General features: G+C 47.2%; 1 protein-coding gene across 1 annotated transcript in view; it reads right to left on the bottom strand.

Moving 5' to 3' along the window:
• Positions 1 to 4,856: 4,856 nt before the first annotated feature.
• FAM3D (FAM3 metabolism regulating signaling molecule D) overlaps positions 4,857 to 23,126 on the bottom strand; it is a 41,138-nt gene continuing 22,868 nt past the window's right edge. The window contains exons 5-10 of the mRNA XM_081903496.1: positions 22,684 to 22,807; positions 21,641 to 21,699; positions 12,909 to 12,959; positions 11,545 to 11,629; positions 10,723 to 10,849; positions 4,857 to 5,367 (exon numbers count right to left, since the gene is read on the bottom strand). Of these exons, the coding sequence (XP_081759622.1) occupies positions 5,278 to 5,367; positions 10,723 to 10,849; positions 11,545 to 11,629; positions 12,909 to 12,959; positions 21,641 to 21,699; positions 22,684 to 22,807 (536 nt within the window). The 3' untranslated portion in view covers positions 4,857 to 5,277. The remainder of the gene's footprint in view (positions 5,368 to 10,722; positions 10,850 to 11,544; positions 11,630 to 12,908; positions 12,960 to 21,640; positions 21,700 to 22,683; positions 22,808 to 23,126) is intronic.

Raw genomic sequence — 23,126 nt, 5'->3', positions numbered from 1 at the left:
TTCTGTGCGTTGCTCTGCTTCGCCAGAAGCGGCTTAGTCATGCTGGCCACATGACGCGGAAGCGAGATGAGCGCCGTAACCCCAGAGTCGGCCACGACTGAACCTAGTGGTCAGGCGTCCCTTTACCTATACAGTATCTGAACTTCATGGTACAGAAGGAGCACCAAAGGTGGATTAATTGCAATTTTGCAGAAACAACGATGCCAAAATCAGGGAGCCAAGAACAGCACCGAAAAAAACATTATCGGTTGCATACAATGAAAGCCTGCCAGAATAAAATGGTCTTTAGCAACTGAGGGAATAGGCTGATGGTAATTCATGGGGCAAAGGGATTCCATAACTCAGGTGCAGCCACCGGGAAGTGCTTTTCTCTTGTCCAATCAAAACAAGAGGCCCAGCAAATGGCCTCCCCTTCAGAAGTAGGCTGCGTGTTATTGAAGGAGGCAGTGAAACTAAAACCACACTATAGAGGATCCAAAGAACTTGGAGACTGTAGTTTACTCCTCACAGGGCTTCAATTCCCCAAACCCTTTTGAATGAGCTTCTGTTCTTTAACCTATGCTGTCTTGGGCAAGAAGGCTAGTGCCTTTTTTTTAATTTTTAAGAGAAGTTTCTATTCACTAACGACAGGGCCTAACATTTTTTCTGCTCCTATTCCTTTATAAAGGAAATATTTCCACCTGCTGGTTAGAAGATAAAACTGTGTCGTCGTTGAACGATTGCCACCACAGCGTAGTAGAATTCTTTTTATCTTCGGTGCGGAGGATAGGAATATTTGTCACAGAGCATTCAATCCAGTTCCAAGTCGCTTTAGTCATTTCCACAGAAGCAGTCTATGGCTGTGAGGCAGAAGTAGGTGTACAGCCGGAGCTTTGTTTGATGCTGCTGTCTCAAGGAAAACTCGCAGAAATGAACACCTGCAATAGCTCAAACCTTTGCCAAAATATATTTCAGGCGCACCCACGTCAACAAACAAGAGGAACAGGTCTACCTTGTCAGCAAAAGGCACAAACGGAACTGGAGTGTGATTCAATGTACAGTGGTGCCTCGCAAGACGAAATTAATTCGTTCTGCAAGTTGCTTTGTCTTGCAATTTTTTCGTCTTGCGGAGCGCGGATTCCCTGGGTATTAATGCCTTTAAGAAAAAGGAAGCAAACCTGCAAGACGTTTGCGTCTTGCGAAGCAAGCCCATAGGGAAAATGGTCTTGCGAAGCAACTCAAGAAATGAAAGACACTTTCGTCTTGCGCGTTTTGCGTCTAGCGAGGCATTCGTCTTGCGAGGTACCACTGTAGCACCAAGTGGGGTATATGTGTGAGGACTGCACAATGGGGCTTCCCCCTTCTTTTTCTCCTGTACCCCCATGTTCCCCCAAAACAGTCCTGAGGTTTCCGTCAACATCCCAGAGCAAATGTAGAAGGCTGCCAGTGGGGGGTTGGGGCAGGGAAATTCCTGTTGCACACAAGGCCTCATTTTGTGCTGATAGCAACTTAGTTTAACCCCACCCCTGGGGTGTATTCCCGCTGTCATTGCTGGATCCAATTTTCAAAGGTCTTTGGAGGCAAGATGCTCCCATTTCTCCGCTGCCTCCCGTTGGAGTGCCAGCACCTCTTCCTCTTCCTTATTTTTTGCTTTATTTATTTCATAAAATGTATTGACCACTTGATATACTTTTTTAGGTCTTCAAAGCGGTTGCTATGATGGCCACTGCCTATTTGCTCGACTCAGCATCACTCCCAGAGGCAGAAGCCAAAGGATGCACAGGCTATTCTTCCTTGTCCTTGCCTATGCAGAGGGGTAGTCCGAGTAAACGGGCAACAAGGATGAGTAGGAGAAGGACCAGGAGGCTCCAGGGATTGGAAGTGGCCCTCTGGCAGCGGTGTGGGCCTTGGCAAGTCCCTGTCAACTATGTTGTCAGGGGTGGAGTCAGGTGTAGGTCAGCAATAAAACAATAAATCACCTGAGGCTCATCAACCCCCTTGCTGAGATGGCACCACGGCTGGCCCAAGACATTTGGGTACCTGAGGTGAACCACAAAATGGCAGCCCCCAACACAAGGGAAGAAGGGGAGAGAGGAGCCCAGCAGCAGCTGTAAAGGTGGCATTGTGGGGAGCTGCTGAGGAGGAGGCATATCCGGCCTTCAAACAGCACATCAAAACCATCACAGCATATTTTGTTGGAAGCTACCCAGAGTGTCCGGGGCAACCTAGTCAGATAGGCAGGGTATCATTATCATCATCATCACTGCCATCTGTTAGAATTCCTGCTCCATGATTGCAGTCATGGGATTTTTGTCTTTCACATGACAGTGTATGTTTTGACTCCACAGAGTGGGAAGTGACGGAGACAGGATGTTTGTGTTACTGTGTTCCGTGAAGTGGGACTATTGTCCTTTGTTCTTTTTCTCTTTGCTGTCTGATGCTAGAGAGAGAGGGAGCCATGTTGCAGGGCTCCGTGTGTGTTTATATGTAAATAAAGTAGATTAGCCGAAATGCTGAGTTGCTGAGGTCTGTCACACAAGATGTGCAAACTCTGCGGATCCCTAAGTGTGCTGATGTCTGTTGGCATTGGTCGCTGTGATGTTCGGGCAGAAGAAAGCTTTTGAAGCTCCCGAATGATCAACTAGGAGGGAGAGAACATGCCAGTCGGGCATGTGTCTCTACCAGGGTCCTACTTGTGTGTAGGCCGAGCTCCTGACACCATCATGGTAGTGGTGGAGGCACAGCTCCTGTGAATCTTGCCGCCTGAGGCGGTTGCCTCATGAGTGGGCCGGCCCTGGCCACCACAGAAAGAGGATGGGCTCCTCTTGGCTTGGTCAGGCCTAGCTGCTGCAGGCTTGTGCTACTACTGCAAGGGGCAGGGGTACCTATGGCCCTCTAGCTGTTGCCGGGCAACAACTCCCCTCACCTGCTCATCACTGACCCAAGTGCCAGGAACTGATGGGAATGGGAGTCTAATAACAGCTACAGGGCCTCAAGTTCCCCCACTCCTCTGCTAATGTAAACGAACGCTTGGAAGAAGCAGAAATTACCAGCAATACCACTAGTAGTAAACATAGACAAACAAATGAAGGATTTTATGAAAGGAGGGTATAACTTCGAACAAACATTTCGTAGGAACGCTAAACACAAGAAAAACTAAAATTATAAAAAGGACTTACTTTTGTTGTTAAGCAACAACCCAAAATTTGGAGTGATTTAACCGTATAAGGAAAGAACTACATGAAGACTGAAGACACACATACCATACAGAGAGCTCAGTCTTCTCAGATCCCCATTTTTATATAATATCTGGCAATATGGCCTATCAGGGAACCAAATGCTGATAAGACAGCCTTCTCCCTTCCCTACTCACTTACCCACACAGTATTGTATCTAATACAAGTCTTACCTTCAGAGTAGATTCACTGAGATTAATAGACCTAAATTAATCATGTACATTAATTTTATTGGGCCTGCTTTGAATGGGACTCACATTGGACACAACCCAGTATCACTGAGGCTTTGCTGGGTGTGCTGGCATTGGAGGCTGCCTGGTTGGCGCTGACCCATGCCAGGGCCCTTTTGGTGGTGGCTCCCCGGTTGTGGAATGCCCTCGCTAGTGAGGTACACCTGTTTTCATCACTATTAACTTGAATTTGAAACTCCTGTTTGCTCAGGAGTTGGGTGTCTGAAGAACACTCTTCCTGGCAACTTGGGTGGAAGTACAGTGGTACCTCGCAAGACGAATGCCTCGTAAGACAAAAAACTCGCAAGACGAAAGAGTTTTTCGTTTTTTTAGTTGCTTCGCAAGACGAATTTCCCTATGGGCTTGCTTCACAAGACGAAAACGTCTTGCAAGTTTCAATGCATTCCTATGGGAATTTGGTTTCAATGCATTCCTATGGGAATCCGTGCTTCGCAAGACGAAAAATTCGCAAGACGAAAAAACTCGCAGAACGAATTAATTTCGTCTTGCGAGGTACCACTGTATGTCTTTAATCACAACTGCTTTTGGAATGTTTTAAATTGTAATTTGCGTGTGTTTTAATATTGTTTCAAAACGTTTTCCTTTAAAAAAAAAAAAAGATTGTGTATCTGTTGCTGCCCTGGGCTCATTGTGGAGAAACAGTGGGATATTCAATAAATAATAAATAAATAAATCACTGCCTCCTCCCCTGGCTTTGAAACAAAGGAACCTATGCCCAGGGGACTGTGGTGGAAGCTGCGCGACCATGCCGTTGTGTGTGGGGTGTGCGTGCTTTGTTTCTGAGCCAAAGAAATGACAGCAGCAGCAACAGCAACAGCGACTGGCAGGGCAAAAGCTCCATGTTTGAGGGAGCCCTCAGCCAAGTGCCTTTTAAGGCTCACCTGGCTGCGGGCTGTGGCAGCAGCAGTCGCACTTGGCTCCTTGGTGGGCAGCTGCCAATTCCATATCCCACACTGCCCCTGGTGTTGTGCTGCTTTGGGGCACTATGGGAAAACAAAATGGCCGCCACCTGACACTGACTGGATTAGCCGTTTTAAAAGGGGGGCTAGGGACAGGCTTTAGTGAGAAGCCCTGCCAGGGAGTTAAGGGCCCTGCCAGCTGCCCATGGGTGCTGTTTTCTGGTGCCATGCATTGACAGACCTATCCAACTTTTGATTTGCTGCAATGGTAGAGGTAGATAGGGCTGAAATATGTCCAAGTTTTGAATTTGCAAAACATCTGGGGAAAGCCGGATGTATGGCAAGTAGGGTGGTTCTTTTTTCAATGCTTTAAAGATCCAGAAAAGCCCCAAAAGTTTATTTTTTGGGAGGGAGATGTCCCCCCAAAAAAGTTCAACAGCTGCACCCCCCCAATAAAAAAACTCAACAACTTTGCCAGGATTTTCACTCTAGAGGTAGAACTTAATATCAAAACAGGCCTCACAGCATATCCATAGTGCAGAGGACTCTCTCTCTCTAAATATACATACTTTTGTGTAAATATTATATGTGTCTTCAGTTCAAAGAACTCTTCTCAAGCTGTTTGCTGTTGCTGTTTGAGGGTCCTGGCTTCCCACCTGATTCCAAAGGCATTACATAAACCGATTGCTGAATACCTTTCAGATTCTTCACCTCTGTAGAATCTATAATTAATACAACACAACAGTGCACTGAAATCCTGCTGGCCCTGTGCTGAAATAGAGAGCACTCTGTGTTCGAAACCCCACAGGGCAGAGGGTTGAGTCTGTTCGAATTGGTTCCACCATATCTGAGGCAAAGTGAAAAGTCAGTCAGCTGGGGGCCACCGGTAGCTTTTCTGAATTTAGCTCATTGTCATTCCATCTTCTTAGGTACACAGCCCTCCATTTCCAGAAGCTCAGGCCAGCCGTCATACTTGTTTGTCTCCTTATCATTTTTTAGGTGCTGTGGAAAGTAAAATGGAGAGAGACCGTCAACTATACGCAATGAGCTTGGTACATAAGAATTCCCCTTTACGTTTTTTGCATATGATTGTCAACTGCTAGAGAGCTGCACATATGGCTATGCCTTATACTGAATCGAACCATTGGTCCCTCAACCTCCGTACAGTGGTACCTTGGGTTTACGAACTTAATTCGTTCTGGAAGTCTGTTCTTAAACCAAAGCGTTCTTAAACCAAGGCGTGCTTTCCCATAGCAGCGGGGGACTCGATTTACAAATGGAACACACTCAACAGGAAGCGGAACATGTTCTTATTCCAAGGCAAAGTTCACAAACCAAAACACCTACTTCCGGGTTTGCAAGGTTCTTAATCCAAGTCATAAACTAAGCTGTTCTTAAACCAAGGTACCACTGTATTTCGATTCTATTCTCACTGGCAGAGCAGGTCTTCCCCGTTCCTGCTTCCCAAAAAGATCCTTTAACTGGAGATGTTGAGGGTTAAACCTGGGACTTTCTGCATGCAAGTAAGTCCTACCCCTCCAACCCTTTCAGGGCACTTCCATGCTGCTGTTTGTCAAATTTAGCATTAATCTAGGAATATGGGAATAGAAACTGCCAAAGAGAGGTGCGAAGTTGTGTACGCTCTGTGCAACAGACTTCACTTGCAGTGACCCAGCCCCAGCTCCCCAGCCTGCTCCAAACTACCGCCTGAGGCAGTCTGCCCAACAGCCCAAGTGTTCATACCCTTAAGGAAGCTTATCCTAATGTATTGCCAAAACCCGTATCCCTATAATTTCCACCCTAACTTAAGAGAAAGGGAGTAGCAATTGGCCACCATTCTCTCCGTCCTTCATGTCCACTATATTTTTCCTTGCATCACAAGTTGACTTGTGACTAAGTATAGGCAAATCAGCCAGTCTGGGTTTCTCTTAGTTTCTTGTTTCGCCAAACTTAAATTCAGCCCTTCACATTTCTGCATCGATTTGTGATGATTATTATGATTTAAAAGAAACCCTCATGAAATTTCACCAGCATTTAGTGCTAATTTCTCTTAATAAACACATTTTTTGGTATGTAGTCTCAATATATATATATATATATATATGCAGGTTTTATATATATATGCTTTCGTAGATTTTCACGGGTACAGGAATGCAGGTTTTGGTGTCCTCGGGTGTCTTCCCGTGTAAAAGTTGGGGTGTCTAGGCGACGTTTCGACGAGGTCTCACTCGTCATCTTCAGGCTGGTGCTTTCGGCTTCTTGTTACTGGAACAGAGCAGGATCTCAGTGTTTGAGTTCCTATAAATACTGTTGAGGGGGTGTGGTGTATAGCCTCCAATGTTCTGGGCAGAGAGGAAGTTCCCAGGCTAGTGTGCCTTTTCTTCTTTTGTTCCTTAATTACTTGAGGGATATCTTGAGTGATTTCTAGAGTGATATCCTGAGTACCACTTAGGTGGGTCATTAGGTGTGGATTAGTTGCTAAAGTCTTTGTGTCTTGACCTCTTGAACTTTGTGAAGAGTTTTTCTGAGAAGATGGCTGTACTGCACTTAGTTGTGCTCTGGCTTGGCTTCGTGTATAGGGGCGAGCTGTGGTTTTGTGGCCTGTGTCAGCCAGATCTGTGTAGGGATTGCAGGGGGGTGCAGCATCCGGAGGTGCCAACATGGTTTGGCTACTGGATGGTGTCTGTAATTTATCTGTGGAGAGGGTCTGGGTTTGGGTCTGGTGTGGTTGATTGGTGATGGCGTTCTGTGTGCCTCTGGATCTGGTGTCAGTTTTTGTGGGGAGGGCTAATTTCCAGATGTCTGGCAAGCGGGATGTGTCGTCACGCTTGTTCATGTTGTGGGGGTGTTTCTCTATCTCGATGGCTTCCATGATTATTCTCTTGTGGTGATGTTCCATGTTAAAGAGCAATTTGGAATCTGCAAAATTAATTTCGTGTCCTGTTTCTTTCATGTGTTGGAAAAGAGAGGAAGTTTTTTCTTCTTTTTTGACGGCATTCTTGTGTTCTGCGATACGTGCGTTTATTCGTCTGTTTGTTTGTCCAATGTACGTGGCTGGGCAGACTTTGCAGGGTATTTCATAGACCCCTTGGTTTTCCAACTGGATTTTATCCTTGGGGTTTCTGAGGATATTGGCTATTTTTTGGTTGGTGCAAAAGGCTGTTTTGATATTGTGTTTATGGAGGATTTTGCTAATTTTATCTGTAGTGCCCTTGATATAAGGAAGGAGGGCCATGCCATTGTTTTCTTCTGTGTCTTGGTTTTTGGGGGGTGTTTCTTTTTGGATTAGCTTCGTAACCCTGTTTTGCTGGTATCCATTGGCAATTAACACATTTGAGAGATTCTGTAACTCAGTTGTCAAGTGGTCTTGGTCAGCCAGGCGTTTGGTTCTGGAGATGAGAGTCTTGGCTACGGAGTTTATTTGTGCAGGGTGGTGGTGTGATTGTGCATGTAAGTAGCGGTTGGTGTGTGTTTTTTTCCGGTAGATAGTGTGTCCTAGGGAGCCATCAGGTTTTTTGTAGATTAGGACGTCAAGGAAGGGAAGTTGGTTGTTGGCTTCTATTTCCATAGTGAATTGTATTTTGGGGTGTAGGCTGTTGAGATGTGTGAGGAAGCTATCCAGTTTTTCCTTCCCGTGTGGCCAAATTACAAAGGTGTCGTCAACATATCTGAGCCAAAGTTTGGGTTTGTGTTCTGACTTGTCTAAAGCATTGGTTTCAAAGTGTTCCATGTACAGGTTTGCGATGACCGGTGACAGCCTTTTGCACCAACAGCCTTTTGCCCCAACCAAAAAATAGCCAATATCCTCAGAAACCCCAAGGATAAAATCCAGTTGGAAAACCAAGGGGTCTATGAAATACCCTGCAAAGTCTGCCCAGCCACGTACATTGGACAAACAAACAGACGAATAAACGCACGTATCGCAGAACACAAGAATGCCGTCAAAAAAGAAGAAAAAACTTCCTCTCTTTTCCAACACATGAAAGAAACAGGACACGAAATTAATTTTGCAGATTCCAAATTGCTCTTTAACATGGAACATCACCACAAGAGAATAATCATGGAAGCCATCGAGATAGAGAAACACCCCCACAACATGAACAAGCGTGACGACACATCCCGCTTGCCAGACATCTGGAAATTAGCCCTCCCCACAAAAACTGACACCAGATCCAGAGGCACACAGAACGCCATCACCAATCAACCACACCAGACCCAAACCCAGACCCTCTCCACAGATAAATTACAGACACCATCCAGTAGCCAAACCATGGTGGCACCTCCGGATGCTGCACCCCCCTGCAATCCCTACACAGATCTGGCTGACACAGGCCACAAAACCACAGCTCGCCCCTATACACGAAGCCAAGCCAGAGCACAACTAAGTGCAGTACAGCCATCTTCTCAGAAAAACTCTTCACAAAGTTCAAGAGGTCAAGACACAAAGACTTTAGCAACTAATCCACACCTAATGACCCACCTAAGTGGTACTCAGGATATCACTCTAGAAATCACTCAAGATATCCCTCAAGTAATTAAGGAACAAAAGAAGAAAAGGCACACTAGCCTGGGAACTTCCTCTCTGCCCAGAACATTGGAGGCTATACACCACACCCCCTCAACAGTATTTATAGGAACTCAAACACTGAGATCCTGCTCTGTTCCAGTAACAAGAAGCCGAAAGCACCAGCCTGAAGATGACGAGTGAGACCTCGTCGAAACGTCGCCTAGACACCCCAACTTTTACACGGGAAGACACCCGAGGACACCAAAACCTGCATATATATATATATATATATATATATATATATATATATATATATATATGATTGCCCAGAATATGATGCATCTTTGTATGTTATTTTCACAAACATAAATGCATTTCTGTAGGCTTTTTCTTTTTTCTTTTAATGGAGAGCTGTAATGCAAAATTCGGAGAAGGGCAAATTTTGAAGGATAGCTGTGATTCAGTTTACATATAGGTTCGAGAAGTGCAAATTAGTTAGTTTCTCATAAAAATGCAAACAGAATCAAATTTCTGCCCTATCCCTACTCACCGTATCCTAGAACAGTTTTTAACCGTGCCAGGATACAGTGAGGATGACATATGGCAGAATAGGAATGAAGACTAAATACTTGCATTATTAGCAGAGTGTGTACATGCAGAATGATTTGCCCATTTGAGTGTGTGGAATATGAAGGAGGATGGTTCAGAACAACCCTCTGCTTCAGAATAAATGGCTCCCATACTACCTGTCCAAAATGCAGCACCTCAGAGGGGCATCAATGAGAAGGTGCCAAATGGCTGCATCTCTCTCACTAGGTTTTCTCTTGAGCAGCTGCTGACCCAATCTGCTCTGCAAATAGCACATGTTCAGATTGGTGCAGTGGATGTGCAGGAGGTTATAATGACCACTGCAGTGGTACCTTGGTTCTCAAATGCCTTGGTACTCAAGCAACTTGGTACCCAAACACTGCAAACCCGGAAGTAAATGTTCTGGTTTGCAAACTTTTTTCGGAAGCCGAATGTGCTCCGTTTAGAGTGTTACGCTTCCGATTTGAGTGTTACGCTGTCTGTTTTTGCTATTTATTTTGCATTTTTGTATTTTGCGGCTCTTTCTGTTTTGTTTTTGTGACTGTGTGGAAGAACCCGGTTCAGCTACTGATAGATTGACTGATTGTTTGACTGCAGTACATGGTTTATTGCTTTCATTTTATGGATCAATGGTCTCGTTAGATAGTAAAATTCATGTTAAATGGCTGTTTTGGGGGTTGTTTTTAAAAGTCTGGAACGGATTAATCCGTTTTGCATTACCTTCTATGGGAAAGCACGCCTTTGTTTTGGAACACTTTGGTTTTGGAACGGACTTCCGGAATGGATTAAGTTTGAGAACCAAGGTATCACTGTATGAGGAAGCACATCTCATAGTTGTGCATCTATTACTTAGGGACAAGTGTACTAATTAGGGCTGCGCAGTGGGATTTGGCCAAGGCCAGAGCCAAATGGGGCATTTTTGGAGGAACTCAAGAATTGGACGAGCCAGGGAAAGACAGCCCCAGATTGGGTTGGATGGGCAGAGTGATCTGCTGCTGTCAGGGGGCAGGGCATCAGGCAGGAAGGAGAGGCAGGCATTCTATGGGGAAACATGTGACCATCAGGAGAAGGAAAGAGCTCGCTTCCTGTAAGGTGCAGGTTGCTTCCCTGCAGAGAAGCCACTTGCAAAGGAGCAGGATTGTTGTGAGAGAAGGAAGGTTCACAAATGTCTGCTTAATAAACCAATCCCTAAAAGATAAATATACAAGCAGTATAATCACAGGTGCCTATTGGGATTGCAGCCGCTGTTCACAAGAAGGTACCTGCTCAAAGGGGCTTTTGTTTTTGAGTCCCTTCCCTCCAAGAAACACCCAGTTGTCTCGAAACCCCAGCTTGTTAGCGTGGCTGCTTCCCAGTTCAGCAAACAACTTCCGTGCTTCATCGTTCAGCCTGGAGAGACGGGAAATATTTATTCATTTGTTATACCTTGCATTCCCTTTAAAATTCCAAAGAGGTGTAAAGGTAAAGGTAAAGGTAAAGGGACCCCTGACCATTAGGTCCAGTCGTGACCGACTCTGGGGTTGCGGCACTCATCTCGCTTTATTGGCTGAGGGAGCCGGCGTACAACTTCCAGGTCATGTGGCCAGCATGACTAAGCCGCTTCTGGAGAACCAGAGCAGCACACGGAAACGCCGTTTACCTTCCCACCGGAGTGGTACCTATTTATCTACTTGCACTTGGATGTGCTTTTGAACTACTAGGTTGGCAGGAGCAGGGACCGAGCAATGGGAGCTCACCCCGTCACGGGGATTCGAACCGTCGACCTTCTGATGGGCAAGTCCTAGGCTCTGTGGTTTAACCCATAGCGCCACCCGCATCCCTATCCAAAGAGGTGTACAAAGCTTAAAACACCTAAGACTCTTTTTTTGGACAAAATAAGAATGGTGGGGGGAAAGCAGCAGCAAAATAACTGATCCGGGTAAGATGAAGAGTAACAGCCCAGTGATTTTCTGAGGCCATCGAATGGATGTGCAGGGAGATTTGGAAACCAGGATCTCCCAATTGAAGAGTTCGGCTGGCAGTATAGCAAGTTATATACCAAAGACCCCAGAAATCCAAGCCACACACACCAGTGGTTCACTCACTTTGTTGCTGGGTCATCATAGGAAGCTACGAGCACGATGGTACCTGCGCTAATTGCTTTCAGGAAATCCAAGAGATGTTTGACATCTAACAGGGAAATCAAAGAGAAATTGTGAGGCTTGCTCATTTCTTATCCCGCCATCTAGTGGTCTCTCAAGATACATGCAGAACAAGGAGACAACATTGAATAGGTAACACCAACAAGGACTGCACATATATATGGTGCTTTCTGAGGTGATTCAGTACACACACACACTCTAGAACCTACTGCAGATTAAGAAAGAGAGAACAGAGGTTCTTAAAGAAAAGGAAGTCCCATATAGGATCATCATCATTACCACATTTATACCCCACAATACGCTCAAGGAGCTCAAGCTGTGCTCCATGGTTTTCCTTGCTGCCCCATTTAATGACCCGAACAACCCTGTATGGTAAGTTGGGGCGAGAGACCTGCGATTGGCCCAAGAGAACCCAATGAGTTTCATGGCTGAGTGGAGATACGAACTTGTGTTTCCTCAGTCCTAGTCCTACATTCTAACCACTATACCATGCTGCCTCCCAAACGTTAACTGTGTGTGTGTGTGTGTGTGTGTGTGTTATATACCATATGTCATGCCAAAAAAGGTCCTTATGCTATGCTTTGGGACACATCAGCTACCTGAAAGGAAAATAAAACCTGAAAAACAGTACAGTGGTACCTCGGGTTACAGACGCTTCAGGTTACAGACTCCACTAACCCAGAAATAGAACCTCGGGTTAAGAACTTTACCTCAGGATGAGAACAGAAATCGTGCAGCGGTGGCGTGGCAGCAGCGGGAGGCCCCATTAGCTAAAGTGGTGCTTCAGGTTAAGAACAGTTTCAGGTTAAGAACGGACCTCCAGAACGAATTAAGTTCTTAACCCGAAGTACCACTGTATCTCCATCTTAAAGAATCCTCTCTGCTTGATGGGAACAGATATAAAGGCCTCAAGTTGGCCAGGAATGCCATGTTCCAGTGGGACCCAGAGAAGGCTAGGTTTTGCTTCCATGGATTCATCAGTCAATATACACATTTTTTAAAATGTTATTTTCACGAGCACCTGCTTGGCTGAAGGACCACAGTGCAGAATCCTCAGCAGTGCAAATTTGGAAGAACGGCTGTGTTTCGTTGCGCATATTATTCCAAAAAGTGCAAACGAGGAAACTTCACCTCTGAACGCAAACGGAACCTAATTTCTTCCCTTTTCCTATGAGAAAGACACAAATTCTTCCCTTCAGTTCTTCCACCCACGTGTTGCCACTCAAAGCTGGTCCATTCTTTCTGCCGGTTGGCACTCTGCAGTCAATATAGTCAACTCTGTGGTTGGTGCTCTGTGGTTGACCTACCTCCAGAGTACATGTCAAAGGCAGCCGTCTTGAGAAGCTGTCCGCTGCTTCCTAGATATTGGAATGGAAAAAAACAGCTTTGAAGGTAGCATGCTTATATACATGCATATATTCAGATATATTAGAGCAGTGGAATAAATAATAAAATGTTCCCTGGTTTCAATTAACTATTGCACTTAAAAAAAGAGAGAGATTTCTGAAACACACGCTTTTAATCTGGATTATCCTAGTATGCAGAAAACATCTAATCCAACCTGCTTCTTGATGCAAGAAAGCTACAGCCACTGTGGGTCTCACATTGATGTTGGACTACATCATCCCTGGCCTTTGGCCCCTCTAGCTAGGGCTGATGGGAGTTGTAGTCCAACAACATCTGGGGACCCAAGGTTGGGAAAGGCTGAACTAGAGCATCGCCAGCGGACGGCTGTCCAGTCTCCGATGGAAGACTTCTACATCTTGAACTCAGAAGCAGCTCACCTGACAGAATGGAGCCCTAACACTAGTTTCCTGGCAGGTGTATCACTACTGTTTACCAGAAAGGAGAGCAGTGAGGAGGCAGAGAAATCGGTACAATGAAGATGCATCGGCTGAGGCAATCCAGAACTACCAGTGGAACTACCCTGCACTGGCCTCACTGCTTCACCCTCTCCCTCCTAGTAAGCAGTTGAGACACATCTGCCAGGAAGCAAGCGTCGTAGTTCTTATGCTCCACCAGGTGAGCCTCTTCTGACCTCGACAGCTCAGAGCCCCCACTGCTCAAGTAACACGCACCGCTGTTTGAACTGCTCTTGGCATTAGACGTTCCTCTTAACGTTCACTTTACCACTTTGGCAGTCGTGGCTTTGCCCAAAGAATCCAGGAAACAATGGTTTGCAAAGAGTGCTGGGAACCGTAGCTCTGGGTAAACGAAGTGCTCCCAGGATTCTTTGGGGGACGCTGTGTGTTTTAAATGCACGGTTTGCATGCAGCCAATGTCAGTGTGGCAATCTTCAGAGACACTGCTTTACTGTGCTCTCATCCTCCCCTGTTCCCTGTGATATGGGCTATTTTGCAACCTCAAAGCACCAGACAAAGGACCTTCTGTCTCCATTCCAATCTTCAAGAGCAAGTAGTGTTTTACTTTTTAAGTTTACTGGCTGCTTGACAGGAGGCTTTGACCTTTCTCAGACTGACTACTTGGTGTTTTGTCTTTGTTGCTTTTGTTGCATGGCTTTAATATACTGTTTGTTTGATGCGATATTGACACACTGTTGTGTTGCTTTATTAAACCGTCAAGAGGACTTGTTGACCTATAATGCATTAAATGGCTCAGGACCGCAATATCTCAAGGACCACCTCTTTCCATATGAACCTACCTGGACCCTGAGATTGTCTTCTGAGGCCCTCATTCATGTGCCTCCTCCTCGAGAGGTCCAGAGAGTGGCAGCACAAGAACGGGCCTTCTCTGCAGTGGCTCCCTGTCTGTGGAATGCTCTCCCCAGGGAAGTTCACCTGGCACCTTCATTATATACCTTTGGGCGCCAGGCAAAAACATTCCTCTTCAACCGGGCCTTTGGTTGATTTGAGTGACATCCCATGCCCTTCTAAAATGTGTTTAGTAAAAGGTAAAGGGACCCCTGACCGTTAGGTTATGCCATGACTGACTGTGGGGTTGCGGCACTCATCTCGCTTTACTGGCCGATGGAGCCGGCATACAGCTTCTGGGTCATGTGGCCAGCATGGCTAAGCCGCTTCTGGCGAACCAGAGCAGCACATGGAAACGCTGTTTAGCTTCATGCCGGAGCGGTACCTATTTATCTACTTGCACTTTGAGGTGCTTTCGAACTGCTAGGTTGGCAGGAGCAGGGACCAAGCAACAGGAGCTCACCATGTTGCGGGGATTTGAACCGCCAACCTTCTGATCGGCAAGTCCTAGGCTCTGTGGTTTAATCCACAGTGCCACCCGCGTCCTGCCAAAATGTGTTTAGGGGGGAGTTATTGGGTTGTTGTTTTTTTATTTTGATCATGTACTTTGTGGTATTATATTCTATGATCCACCCTCAGACCTGCGAGCATAGGGCGGTATATACCGGTAAATTCAATTAATCACCACCACCATCATCATCAATGCTGCATATCAATAAATAAATGAAACTCATGCATGAGATGACTCTCCTGTTAGCCTCTATAACAGGGTTGGGGAAACCTCTGGCCCACGGCCAGACTTAGAATAATAGAATCATAGAAGCACACAGTTTGAAGGGACTCCAAGAGTAATCTAATCCAACCCCGGGCAATGCAGGGGGTCTGTATGGGGATCAAACTCATGCCCTTGGCGCAATCAGCACCATGCTCTACCCAACTGAGCTAGGCAGCTTGGCCCACCAGGCCTCCCCATTTGGCCCACCAGGCCTTTCCCCCTAAATCATACCCACCCACCCCAGAACTGATATCGTATGTGGGGTTCAGGCCTGGAGCAGGTACAAATATGACTATGAAGGAATAGTCAGGAGCTTGACATCCTGCAAGTCTCTCCACCATTTTAGCAACGGTTTCGGGTGGCGCTGTGGGTTAAAGCACAGAGCCTAGGACATGCTGATCAGAAGGTTGGCGGTTTGAATCTCCGCGATGGGGTGAGTTCCTCGGTCACCCCAACCCCGATGGGGTGAGTTGCTCGGTCCCTGCTCCTGCCAACCTAGCAGTTTGAAAGCATGTCAAAGTGCAAGTAGATAAAAAGGTACCACTCCAGTGGGAAGGTAAATGGTGTTTCCGTGCACTGCTATGGTTCGCCAGAAGCAGCTTAGTCATGCTGGCCACATGATCCAGAGTCTGTATGCTGGCCCTCTCAGCCAATAAAGTGAGATGAGAGTCACAACCCCAGAGTTGACCACGACTGGACCTAATGGTCAGGGGTCCCTTTACCTTTACCTTCAGTGCAAACTGCTTGGTGCTCCAGGAGCAGGAAAGCCTCTCACGCTGCGGTTCTCAAGTGCCTGGAAAGTGTTGCGTCAACTGTCTGGCAGCTGAGGCTGCAGAGATCCCCAGGTACAGTTACGGACTTTCCCCTACTGCATGTGCCTGCAGATCAAGCTAAAGTAACATTCAATATATTCAGCTTTTAAAATATGTGTTCTACCCCTGCCCTCAAAAAAAAAAAGTGTAAAGGAGGGTTCTTCTGAAAAGATGCAAAATGTCATTAAAAATAATAATATTGGCATGCTTTGGGCTAGAGGACAGGGTTTCCATATCAGAAGGCCAGTGGCATAGCATGGGTTGTCAGCACCCATGGGAGGCAAGCTGCTGCCACAATGCCCTCTCCCCCGGAGCCAAGCAGGGTCGTGCTGTGTTGCCTGTCCACACAGGGGGGAGCCCAGCCAGTCACTGTGGCCCTTAAAATCCCCCCAGTACCTACTGAGAGGAGCAGTGGGCCGGGCTACCCTGGAGTTAGGCGTTGCCTACCTCTCTCTGGGCCCACTCATCGTGGGCCTGTGCTGCTCTGCCGCCTTCGCTGGGCCAGGGCAGAAGCTGGAGCCTGTGGGGGGGGGGGGAGCCGAGTTGCACCCCCTCAGAATGAATTTTGCGCAATGAATTTTGACATGTGGGCGAGGCAACCCACCAGTCCGGTGATTGACAGATGGGTTGCACCACCCACCTCTCAAGGTTGCCAAAGGGTCTGCAGGATGCAGGATAGAATATACCTGCTTGACCACTTCGATCTGCAGAACCGGTACCGTTAAACACATCACCTAATGCCCCTTCTGCATTTGTAAGAAATCCATCTCTGAGTGCGCATCACCCACACTTTAGAACTCCCTTCCTGTGGACCTTAGGCAAGTGCCATTGCTGTATTCTTTCTGGTGCCTGTTTAAAACATTTTTGTTTGGGCAAGTGATATGTGTTTTATTTCTTTTTAGCGACCTTTGGTTTTAACCATCTTTTGAACGCTTTAAATACCTGTTTTTAAACTGGACTTTCATTGGTCATTTTCCCATGTTTTACTTTATATTGTTGTAAACCAATGAGAGGGCTCCCCACCAACACCATCAAGCAGTAGGCACGTTTTGTTGAATAAATAAATACAATAAGGATCTGGCCCACAGGGCAGGCCAGAGTTCCCCTGCTCTATCCTCTTAGCAGGAGGACTGCCCCGGGGGTTCTTGACTTCCCAGAAGCAGCCATTGTTAACCAGGTTCAAGGGGAGCTGTCTACTGAGACTCAATACAGTAGTACCTCGGGTTACAGAAGCTTCAGGTTACAGACGCTTCAGGTTACAGACTCCACTAACCCAGAAACAGTACCTCAGGTTAAGAACTTTGCTTCAGGATGAGAACAGAAATCGTGCTCCTGCAGTGTGGCAGCAGTGGGAGGCCCCATTAGCTAAAGTGGCACCTCAGGTTAAGAACAGTTTCAGGTTAAGAACGGACCTCCAGAATGAATTAAGTTCTTAACCAGAGGTACTACTGTAAATGGATGAACAGGAAAGAAGTCATTATAAACCAGGGCAACCCAAGGTCCAAAAACGATGGTCTAAAAAACATTCCCCTTTACATCAACAACATTTGCACTTGCCTCTCATGGCCTGCCTGCTGCTTCCTTTGTGCAAAGTACACAATGCCAAGTAACACACATAAGGGTGTTTGTGTTAGCTGCAGCTCACCGAACACGTTTTCCTTCAGACCTGAACGGTGCCCACTTCCCATTGCGCCTGCCAGATGCCATGCCATTTTCTCAAGGTCAAAGCACTTATCATTAAATTTTATGAGAAGAAGGGATCGGCTCAGTTTTATTGCCAAATAAAGGAGAGGCATGCTTCCATCCGTGTTCCAATGCTCGACTTCCACATCTGCCTAGACTGGAATAGGGTGTGTGGAGTGGAGCGTCATTGTGGACCACCCGGATGGAACGCAAACCATTCGCTCCAAATGAGAAGGGACAATGAAATAGTTTGGACTGATTTATTTTAATTTTTTTTGCTCCAGGAACTGAGAACTGCAAACAAGAAGAGTTGGCTAGACTGGAGCTTCTTGAAAACCGTTTTCGCACTGAGCCGCCAGACACCAAAAACATTGTTCACCTTCTGGATAGCAAACCCCACCCTATCCCAGCATCAGTCAACTGTCTGGCAGCTGAGCCTGCAGAGATCCCCAGGTACAGTTACGGACTTTCCCCTACTGCAAGCTACAGTAACATTCAATATATTCAGCTTTTAAAATATATGTTCTACCCCTCCCCTCAAAAAAATGTGTAAAGGAGGGTTCTTCTGAAAAGATGCAAAATGTCATTAAAAATAATAATATTGGCATGCTTTGGGCTAGAGGACAGGGTTTCCATATCAGAAGGCCAGTGGCATAGCATGGGTTGTCAGCACCCGTGGCAGGCAAGCCGCTGCCGCAGTGCCCCTCCCCCGGAGCCAAGCGGGGTCATGCTGTGCTGTGCTGCCTGCCCACACGGGGGGGGGGGGGGGGCAGCCAGCCACTGTGGCCCTTAAAATCCCCCCAGTACCTACTGAGAGGAGCAGTGGGTCAGGCCACACTGGTGTTAGGCGTTGCCCACCTCCCTCTGTCTGGGCCCACTCATCGTGGGCCTGTGCTGTTCTGCCGCCTTCGCCGGGCCAGGGCACAGATCTTCGCAGAAGCCGGAGCCTGTGTGGGGGAGCCGAGTTGCATCCCCTCAGAATTTTGTGCCCGGGGCCCCTGCCCCTCCTGGTCCCTGCTACACTATGCCACTGCATGCCTTTTAGATGGGCTGAATCCCTGGGAAATGCCCTGTTTCCTAATTAAGCCTGGACCACCACAGTTGGTGGATGACCAGTCATTAGTAAACACCCTTGCTTTAAAGCAGGAATAAAGTGCCGGTGGCCCTTTAGATAACAACGGACTAGAATTCCCATCATCCTTGGTTGTTGGCTGTGCTGGTTGGGACCAATGGGAGTTGGAATCCGGCAGAGCCAGGATGGGGACACCTAAAGGGTTAGAACCAGCTGCTTTTTGCAGACAGGAAACGGACTTGGTCCACTTATGACGCTAGAGCGTCGGTGGCAGAAAACTCACTCCGAATCTGACCGGACACAGGTTAGAGCTCAACGTCGAGCCTACCAAGTGGCGATAGCGACGGCGAAGAAGACTTTCTTCACCGCCTCTATTGCATCTGCAGAAAATAGTAGCAGGAGACTCTTTCAGGTGGTCCGCAATTTAACGGAACCACCTTTACCACCGGGGCCTTGTACAGACCCCAAGATCTCCTGCAACGATTTTGCAAAGTTTTTTGCAGATAAAATCACTCATATTCGGAAGGAGCTAGACACCACCGTGGGAGCAGGGCTGGGGCGGGAGAGTGCTAGAGCCCTGTCTGGTCAAGTTGCATGGAATCAGTTTCAATCCGTTACCCCCGAGGATGTGGACAGGCTGCTTGGACGCGTGAAACCAACCACCTGTCTCCTTGATCCTTGCCCATCCTGGCTAATAAAAGCAAGCCGGGAAGGGCTGGGCGATGGGCTCTGCGGGGTGGTGAATGCTTCCCTCTGTGAGGGAACATTCCCAGATCCGCTGAAAGAGGCGGTCGTTAAACCGCTTCTTAAAAAAACATCTTTAGACCCGGCCAGTATGGCCAACTATCGCCCAGTCTCAAATCTTCCATTCTTGGGCAAGGTGATTGAGCGTGTGGTTGCTGAACAACTCCAGGCACGCCTGGAGGATGCGGACCATTTGGATCCCTTCCAATCGGGGTTCAGGCCTCATCATGGGACCGAAACTGCCTTGGTCGCACTGGTTGATGATCTCCGGCGAGCTAGGGACAAAGGTGAGAGTTGTTTCCTAGTTCTGCTGGATCTCTCAGCGGCCTTTGATACAATCGACCATAACATCCTTCTGGACCGTCTAGAGGGGCTGGGAGCTGGGGGCACTGTTATACAGTGGTTTCGCTCCTTCCTGCTGGGCCGTGTTCAGAAAGTGGTGGTGGGGGATGAGTGTTCAGACCCTTGGGACCTCACTTGTGGGGTACCTCAGGGTTCCGTCCTCTCCCCCATGCTTTTTAACATCTATATGAAGCCGCTGGGAGAGATCATCAGGGGGTTTGGACTGGGTGTCCATCAATATGCAGATGATACCCAGCTCTACCTCTCTTTCAAATCAGAACCAGTGAAGGCGGTGAAGGTCCTGTGTGAGTGCCTGGAGGCGGTTGGAGGATGGATGGCGGCTAATGGATTGAGGCTGAATCCTGACAAGACAGAAGTACTGTTTTTGGGGGACAGGGGGCGGGCTGGTGTGGAGGACTCCCTGGTCCTGAATAGGGTAACTGTGCCCCTGAAGGACCAGGTGCGTAGCCTGGGAGTCATTTTGGACTCACAGCTGTCCATGGAGGCGCAGGTCAATTCTGTATCCAGGGCAGCTGTCTACCAACTCCACCTGGTACGCAGGCTGAGACCCTACCTGCCCGCAGACTGTCTCGCCAGAGTAGTGCAGGCTCTAGTTATCTCCCGCTTGGACTACTGCAATGCGCTCTACGTGGGGCTACCTTTGAAGGTGACTCGGAAACTACAGCTAATCCAGAATGCGGCAGCTAGACTGGTGACTGGGGGCGGCCGCCGAGACCACATAACACCGGTCTTGAAAGACCTACATTGGCTCCCAGTACGTTTCCGAGCACAATTCAAAGTGTTGGTGTTGACCTTTAAAGCCCTAAACGGCCTCGGCCCAGTATACCTGAAGGAGCGTCTCCACCCCCATCGTTCTGCCCGGACGCTGAGGTCCAGTGCCGAGGGCCTTCTGGCGGTTCCCTCATTGCGAGAAGCAAAGCTACAGGGAACCAGGCAGAGGGCCTTTTCGGTAGTGGCGCCCGCCCTGTGGAACGCCCTCCCAGCAGATGTCAAAATGATAAACAACTACTTGACATTCAGAAAACATCTTAAGGCAGCCCTGTTCAGGGAAGTTTTTAATGTATGATATTTTAGTGTTTCCTGGTTTCTATGGAAGCCGCTCAGAGTGGCTGGGGGGGCCCAGCCAGATGGGCGGGGTATAAATAATAAATTATTATTATTATTATTATTATTATTATTATTATTATTATTATTATTATTATTATTATCTAAGAGAGCCAATGACAATGTCAAGGTTTCCAGCTACATGGTAGCACTGATGTGGAGGCACATTCAAGCAGGCAATGGTTTGAGAGGTGGTACAGCCCTACAAGGACAGTGTTTTGGGCCATTGCTAAACAGGTCCAGTCTGTAGGATCTTTGCACCACTTTAACACTTCCATCAAAGAATCTGGAGAACTGCAATTGTGTGGAGTGCTTAGCACCCTCTGTTAAAGATCCCTACCACTCCTCTCCCTGCAAAACTACAATTTCCACTTCTGAAGCTAACAGGTATCCCAGAGATACACCTGAGTTCCTGATACAGCAGGAAGTGTCGGGTCACATCGACACCAGGAAGCTGAAGCACTCTTCTGCAACTTTAACAGTCCTGGTTTTCCCCCAAAGAACCCTGGGAAGGGTCGTTTGTTAAGGGTGCTGGAAATTGTTAGGCGACCCGCCTCACAGAGCTGCATATCCCAGCACCCTTAACAAACTATAATTCCCAGGATTCCATGGGGGGGAAGCTGGAACTGTTAAAGTGGTATAAGAGCACGTTAAATGCACCGTGAGGATATGACGTTCGTGCAGGCAGTCACTGCAAAAAGAAACATTTAAAAGGAACCCAAAGAACAGGGGGCGAATGCGTGAAAGGTTGACCCCTAAAAGAACAACAACTCACCATTGACAAGCGCAATGTTTAAACCCCGACCAACATTATTTTTTATGCTGCTTAACACCCTGTAAAAGAAGAAGAGGAAGAAAGGTTTTGGGAATTAGGCATATAGGGCTATACAGAAAGTCCCGCTGGGTTGCATACTCAAGGGGGCAGTAGATGGTTGATGGAGAGCCCTGGGTGGTAGGCGGGGAAATGTCAGTCATCCAGGATGAGAGGCTGGGAGGAGAAAGGAAATATCCCAGGTGAGCTCCTCCCTTCTGTGGGTGGCAAGGCCTAAGAACTACCCTTAAGAGAGGACTCCACCTTCTGTTTGTTCTACCTGTATTTTTTGTAGCTCTTATCTTTTTGCAGCATGGGAAACTTTAATAAAAATCTTATTACTGGAAGAAAAGCTCTGCTGGGTCAGGTAGGTTTGCCATGTTTCAAAAAGTGAAAATGCGCACACAAAAGTTGTTGCGTGTGTGTGTGGCAAAGTTGTTGAGCTTACGAAGAAGAGGAAGAAGAGTTTAGATTTGATATCCCGCTTTATCACTACCCTAAGGAGTCTCAAAACGGCTAACATTCTCCTTTCCCTTCCTCCCCCACAACAAACACTCTGTGAGGTGAGTGAGGCTGAGAGACTTCAGAGAAATGTGACTGGCCCAAGGTCACCCAGCAGCTGCATGTGGAGGAGCGGGGAAGTGAACCCGGTTCACCAGATTACGAGTCTATCGCTCTTAACCACTACACCACACTGGCTCTCTCTTGTATTCCGGCTATGCCCAGGAAATTCTGGGCGTATGGCAACCCGAGGTCAGGCCAAAGGCCCATCTGGCTCAGTATCCTGTTCTCACAGTGTCTGGTGCCCATTAAAAAAACCACCTGGGATTCCCATTAACTGGCATTCAGACTGGCATGCTGCCTCTCGCGGTGAGGGCAGAAGGCAGCCTTCTCTTCCATGAATTTGCCCCACCCTCTTTTAAAGCCACCCAGGCCAGCACAGGCTACTTCATGAAACATGGACACATGGTGGTGCGTAATGTGCTGCACCTTTGCACAGAACTTACTTAACATCGTCGAAGCACATGGAAGGTCCGACCACATTGGCTGCACCGCTAGTGATTCTGAAGGCAAAACTATGGCTGGGGCAGGGTCTTTGGTTGCCGCATTTATGCCGGACAATGTGCTTTTCTGACAAGGAAAAAGAAAATCCAACCTGCAGTTTGCATCACAACACTAATATCATTTTTTTTTAAAAAAAACAATTTTTATGTGCATATTTAGCAGAGGAAAGGAAGGGGTGAGGGGATTATTAGAAACAAATAAAAAGGAAGAATACTAATAGTCAGGTGGAAAACACCATTAGTTCACATTGCAGACAGAGTAACTATGAGTGAATGCATCTGAAGTTAAACATATACGTAAATTAATGTAAGTCCTCAATGTCCAGCTAGGCATCCACATGAAATTGACTTATATACAGGGGCGCCGACTTATAAAAAATATCGGG

The sequence above is a fragment of the Podarcis melisellensis genome (assembly GCF_964234715.1).
Source record: "Podarcis melisellensis genome assembly, chromosome: 2".
Taxonomy (NCBI): Eukaryota; Metazoa; Chordata; class Lepidosauria; order Squamata; family Lacertidae; genus Podarcis; species Podarcis melisellensis.
Note: the sequence above shows the minus strand (reverse complement) of the source record. Positions and strands in the feature narration are given on the sequence as shown.